The sequence below is a fragment of the Meleagris gallopavo genome, chromosome 4 (assembly GCF_000146605.3).
Source record: "Meleagris gallopavo isolate NT-WF06-2002-E0010 breed Aviagen turkey brand Nicholas breeding stock chromosome 4, Turkey_5.1, whole genome shotgun sequence".
Classification (NCBI taxonomy): domain Eukaryota; kingdom Metazoa; phylum Chordata; class Aves; order Galliformes; family Phasianidae; genus Meleagris; species Meleagris gallopavo.
In genome coordinates this window covers 53,373,557-53,380,368 of record NC_015014.2, presented here as the reverse complement: position 1 = coordinate 53,380,368, position 6,812 = coordinate 53,373,557, and the positions used below count along the sequence as shown (strand labels likewise).

The window sequence follows — 6,812 nt, the reverse complement described above, 5'->3', positions numbered from 1 at the left end:
AAAAAAGGACAGGGACAAACACAGAGGCCTGAGAGACAGAAGCAGTGAGGACTGTTACAGTCCATTTTTGAGCCAAAAGAAAGCCACATTTTTTTTTTTTTAAAGGTAATGCAAGACAGGAGTGGGAAGAGCACTGCTCTTCTGCCGGCTCCGAGATATTTCAATCCAATGAGCTTTCTGTCAAAAGTTATGGGAGGATTCCCAGTTTTCACTGGTTAATAGTGGAGTCCAACTTTCATTCATGTCAGCTCTCTTGTAGGATACAAGGACAGCAGGAGATAAAGCCACGCTCAGAATAATGCCGCTTCTAAATTTCCAGAGGCACTAAAACTTGCTGGAAAGTGGCTTCCCTTGTTATGGAAAACATCCCACACCTAATAGTTAAAACTCTCAGTAAAAGCAGATGCTACCCTACTATACCATCTAAAGAATACATTTAAATTATTACAGCAGTATCACAAACAATCTCACACTTAAAAGGGAATGTACATTGCAAACAGCATATTTAGCTTTTCTAAATGAGATTCAACTCATCCATTCCATAATTACAAAACCGAACTTAGTCTGAGAATATTTGAAGAAAACAATTTAGAAGCTTAAGATTAAATTACAAAGCAAGTCGAGGCAAATACTGGAGAGATGAAAAATTAGTAGCCTACATAAAATATACTTCAGTTTAATATAGAGTTGGGGTTGCTTTTTTTCTAATTTAAAATAAGTTTGTGGAGAAAAGCTTTCATAGAAAATTCCCATCTCCTATTGGCTCCATTGCCAGAGCCTAACTTTCTCAAACCTGGGGCTTATTAAGACAAGCAAAAAATGGGATTTACAAAGGGGGGGAGGGAGAAGGACTTGCCAAATGGCAGCTCACTCAGAAGTCCTGCAACTACTACAGCCTGTTTGCCATGAAAGTTAAGAATCACTTTGGAAGGACAATTCCCACAAGATTTCCAGGGATGCTAACTTTCTACCAGAAAGCATAAGTAACTTGTGTACATATTTAGTTTGAACATTTAAGCACGGAAGAATATTGTGCTATGATCAATGGACGTGAGGAGATGGAAGCAAGACAACCACTCATCAAATTGTTTAGTATTGAAGCACTTAAGAATGCAACACTATCACATTCAAAGCAACAGTTTCCCTAAGTGACAGCAGGATCGTTTTCAGTGATATATTCCTATGGAGGCACTCAGAAGATCTGCAGCCTTGCAATCTCAGAACTCGTAGGAAGCACAGAAGACTCCAAGATAGTTTACATGCTTTTGATAGCTTAAGTCCCACTTTAAGAAAGATGCATGGGGTTTCTTAAGTCCTTTCCATAAATTAGAGGTAAAGCAGTAACACAATACAACAGCAGATGCATCTTCAAAAAAAACAAAAAGCAACACAGCCCTAAGGTACCTTCTATACAAGAAGGTATTTAAAATCTACAGTAAATAGCACAAAACATCACAACATTTAAGCACACAGATGTAAAAGGTATGCACTGTACTACGCCCTTCACACTTTCCAGACTACCAAACTTCATAATAAAAAATTCTTTCAGGACTCGCAGTAAGTTAGCTATAATCCGTTTTATGAAGATTAGAATATATCCTTCAGATTTTAACTTTGTCTTAGATGAAAGGCATTTATCAGATTATAGAACAAAGGTCTTTTTAACATCATTTTTCCACAAATATTTTAAACATCACACCAGAGAACAGTTCAAGAGTTAAGCAAGTTCATTTTGCTATAAACACATGCCTTTGCTTGTGTCTTCCCCATTTTCCCAATCCCTCAAACTCTTAAGGGCTGGTGAAGCTCTGCATATCTGTTGTCACTGAGGAAGGCCACATCAAATCAGTACCTGATATTCCCATTAAGTTCATACCTGTAGCACTAAATTTCACAAAAGACTAACATGATCTTATTTCTGCAACGTTTTTCTTACTTTTAAGCAACCACCTACATAAACAGCTAAAGGGATAAAAACTTGAAGCCAACACCTCAGTTTGTGGATCAGTACACTTCTGTCTAACAGTTAAAAAAATAAATAACCTATCTTCATTTCCCAAAAATGTAACTACCAGAGAGCCTACAAAAGATAAGGCCAGAGAACACAACTGGGTTAAAACAAGGGAGGGCAAAAGATTCTCCTCAAGTATTTCTGTATTCGTTGAGCATATCAAACATTCATCAAATAAGTTTTGCTTGTTATTTATGAGGTGTTTTGCATAATGACTTTCAAGAAACCAAACAAAGTTTCAACCCCCTCACTTAGCAACCATCTCAACTTTTAAGAACTCCACTGTAAGTAAGAACTCACCTGTGTTGTTTTACCAGACCCAGTCTCTCCAACCAGCACAAATGACTGATGCCGAATCAAAATATCCGTGAATCTTTCTTTATATTCCCAGACAGGAAGCTGTAGTCGTTTCTTCAGTATGTCATAATAACGAGGTGTATGTGGTAGATTTGTGAAAGGGTTAATACTGTGTGGAATCATTGCTGGTTTCATAGGTGGTAACCCAGCAGCAATGAGCGTAGAGTTAGATGCAGCTCGCAACTCCTTTTCCTTCTCCCTTTCTCTGTCACGATCTCTGTCTCTGTCACGATCCCTATCACGATCTTTCCGATCATCACGGTCCCTGTCTCGGTCGCGATCCTTCCTAAAATGAGTTAGGAAACAGCAGAAAATTAGATACTTGCATATTTAAATGTTATGAAGAAATTTGAGCACAAATTGATTCTAAACATCCCTACAACAAAGTGAATATAAACCAAATACTTTAATGATTCCTTCCAACAGTCATCTGGAGTACAAACAAAGTGCACCCATTTACATTTCTAATAGTGTGCATCAATCACCATACACAACTACTGCCACAGTTCCTCTTGTCATAAGCAAGACCATGGAGAGCATCATCTTGACTCTCTTCATTTAATGGTTATTAGTAACCTGTTATGTATTCTAGACTTCTCACAATTCTTCCTGCAGGCGCACAAAGATATGAACATTAATACACTTCTTCCCTAGTTAACAAGAGAATTAGGCCAGCCACAGAAACCGACGATAAATGAGCCCTGAAAAAGTTTGATCCTAACATGCCAGAATTACTCTGAAACTTCAAAAAAGAAAAAAATTCCTCTCTTACAACTCTTCCATACAATTTTAACTCAACTCTGACCGCCGAGTTAGAAACTTAGACCTAAAACTAATAACAGTTGTACTGTTTTCTCCAGTATCACCTCCTACCATCTATTTCAATAACAGCATGTACGCACTGCCATTTGTTACCAAAGCTGGAACACTGCTATACCTGCACAATTTGTGGAAATCTCTGTATTATCTAAACAAACATCTGAGTAACTATTCCACTACTTCATCACAACAAAGAAATACAAACGTAAGAACATTCGTAAGGAAAGAAACTTCTTAAACAACTTCACATTATAAATCTACTCTATTTTCTCTAAATTAAAATAATCTACAAAGCTAGACTCAAACTAGCAATATTTGAACAAGTCAATGGCAAACAACTGGCATTAAGCACCAACCAATCTTGAACGTGTCCATTATTTTTATCAGGGATATGAAATACACTTTCTTCCAGCCATTAAGTCCAAGAAATAATTATTTTGCAAATGTAATGAAACAGGATTCTTTTTGCTGTAGTTGTATGCTCAAAATTACAACTCTCACTTCAGTCTTTGTGACAGTTTCAGATTACTAAGATCTACATACCTGTTTTCACACAATTTTGCTTCCCCCACCAAACACCGACATGCTCACCAAGAAATCCCCACGTTTACCTGAAGAACTGCAGCCACGTTTCCAACAAAAACCCAAAACTTATCATGATTTAGCACTTTGAAGTAAGATCTGCTTTACCAATAAATAAATTACGTTTTTAAATTACATTTTAAACCACTACAAGTAAAAAATTATTGGCATTTTTTATCTGTGAAACTTCTGAACTAGATCTGGTAAAGTAATAAGCAAATTTCTAGCTACAGTAAATTAAATGGACAGCGAGTGTGAATCAAACTGGAACTGTTACTCCCCAGTCACTGTTATCTCATTAACTCTTCCAGCTGTTCACTCATACCAGAAAAGGAACCTATCAAGTTCTATCTACATTTCAGAAGTCAAAAAGTCTACTTAAAGGTCAACCAAGAAAGTTGATTCTCTGTTTCAAGTGTTTAAGAACAATATGAAAGAGGGGCTCAGATGTCAGCAGAGAAAAAAAAACAGACCACATATCACATCCTCAAATCTAATCATTGATATTAATCTTTTTACAATAGTTTATTTTCCTAAAAAATGTCTCTCAGCCTTCCACTCTCACTGAATTCTAGCATGCACACCAGACGTCTTGCATCAAAACAAGGGACAGGTAGAATGACAGTTCACTGCTAAATGTTTTCACTCAAATTTCTGGAAACGCAACTTGGCAGTTCTTCATTAAGAAAATGTCACATTTAAGTCACTCCTCATCTCTGCACTTATCAGACTGACCATAAACCCTAAACCAAACAACTAAAGTAAAAGAATCAGAACTTAATCACGTTTGTCTTGTGCATGAAGTTCATAACAATCTTTATACACAGGAAGAGTTTGGTGGTGATGGTGGGTTCTATTAGGCATTTTTTATTTGTTAGTTGGATTTTTGTTCTCATTTGAGGTTGCCTGACTTGCCCACTCCTTATGCCCACTCATACAATACAAATTGACGAAAAAACAGTAAAAATGACAGACTTAGAGCACATAAAACTGCAAATGGAAAAGAAATAACATTAAACGACCATTCACCACAACAGAAGTCTAAGCAAATCTAACATCAGTGATATGCATTTTCGCCATCACTAAGGAGACACAACAATAGCTGTTTGCAGTCAGCGCAAACAAAAGCAGTTAAATAGGCATTGCTGCTGTTTACATAAGAAAACAAAATCAGTGAAAACAATACATCACACTAACACAGCAACCTGTGATGTCACAACACCTAACGAATATGCTTAGAAAAAAATCTATCAGGCTTTAAATTGCACATATGCAACTTGCACAGTAGCACCATAACAGAAGATTTTCAAACAATTTCCATCATCCCCAAAAGCCTTTTCCTTCACAGAGAATACTTCAGAACAGGTAGATAACAGATGTGGTTATCTTTGTGGTCAAGCTGCTAAGGTTGCAAACCTACAGCATCACTGCCATGTACGGCTGCACACACTGATACAGGCCTCAATCAAAAAAGAATGTAGCAACAACTCAATATAATTTTACATTGTAGTCTGGTGATCCAGGTTGAAGGCAAGGTATGCTGCTATTCTGTACACTATGTGGTATCTATTCAAGGAGCTAATTCAGCTTAACCCAGTTCCAAAACCAACTAAATCTCATAAAGCCACACTGTGCAGAATATGACAAGAATATACATGTTGGTAACAAGAATCCATATGTCCTTCTGTATGCTGGAAAACTTACATAAGCCAGGCCAATGAAAGATGAGTAGTGTGCCTTGTGCTGGATGAACTAAGATCTCAAGGAATACAAGAAATAAACTCAGCAAGACCACAGGGACCAACTCTTAGTCCTATGCCATTTAAAGCTTTTAATGGCAGTTGAGGAAAAGCCAAAGGGACACAAATCCTGCACCTGTGTAGGTTTTAGATGCAAAAAAATTCAGAGACCACTACATAAGAATTTTGTACTACTGCTGAGCGCTGTTTACAATTTTTAGGAAATGTAAAAGTTCAGAATGGTGGTAAAAACCACGTCAAATTATAAAACTCTTTCAGAAATACAAAACTCATCAGTCTCCAACAGACCTTCATTATCAATACAACCAAAACATACCAGCTGAAACATTCAAGTAACACACAATTTTGACATTACCATTTGAAAATTTCACAGAAATCCATGGATAACAGAAAGTGTATTTGCACAACTTTTCTGTATCCACAAAGGAGTTTTGTCAACTTCTGGCAAATGAGGAGAAAATGCATTAGAGGATATAAACAGCTCAACTCGTTTAAGAAAAAAAGATTACAGTGCTCCTATATGCAAGGATTAGTTGGTCAATAAAAAGCATTCTTTTCTGTTTAGCAGAGAAAAATGCATCACACTTGTGGCTGTAAACTGGAGTTGCACAAACTCACCTTTAGAAAAAAAGGCAAGTTGTGCTTCAAGACTGTTCATCAATATACACCAACTGTTATGGCAGACTTTCAGCTCCTGCAAGTTTTGGGAGCAGGAATAAGCATTCTCCTCAGAGCAATGCTCTTGCTAAACAATGCTGCTGAGCTTCAGGAAGGAGCAGATTCAGGATAGGTTCTGTGCTTCCCAAGAAAGGCAGGCCAAATAAGCACAGCCCTCCTTCCTGAGCCTTCAGAGCACCGCAGCCTTCAGGGGCCCTTCGCTCCCAAACCAAGATTAGGGAATACAAAATATAAAGACTGCACTAAAACAGCAACGACACACTGTCTGTGCTCCCACTATGCTACTAACGTGATGAAAGACCACTAAAGCTGGTACATCGAGTCCTAAAACGAACTTGTACAAAACAAAGAAACCTCCTCCCTCCGTGACACCCTGCCCCAACCCCACCTGGCACTGCCTCCTCACGAGGCGCATCCCCGCCGGGCACCCAGCGCAGGCAGCTAACAAAGGAGCAGGGTTCCCACCCGCTCAGGCACTGAGCAGGCGCTACCTCACGCTGACCCCTTGGATCACGTTTACCACAGAAAGAAACCGACAGAAAGGCACCAAAAAGGAGGCGCGGAGAAGGAGATACCGGCGGGCCGCACACAAAGCCCCGCGGGTG

At 38.4% G+C, this 6,812-nt stretch overlaps 1 protein-coding gene across 1 annotated transcript in view; it reads right to left on the bottom strand.

Annotated features, from left to right (window-relative positions):
- Positions 1-2,695, bottom strand: part of DHX15 (DEAH-box helicase 15) — a gene marked incomplete at its 5' end in the record, with an annotated part of 36,719 nt that extends 34,024 nt beyond the window's left edge. The window contains one exon of the mRNA XM_010710334.3: positions 2,312-2,695. Coding sequence (XP_010708636.2) covers positions 2,312-2,695 — 384 coding nt within the window. The remainder of the gene's footprint in view (positions 1-2,311) is intronic.
- Positions 2,696-6,812: the final 4,117 nt, after the last annotated feature.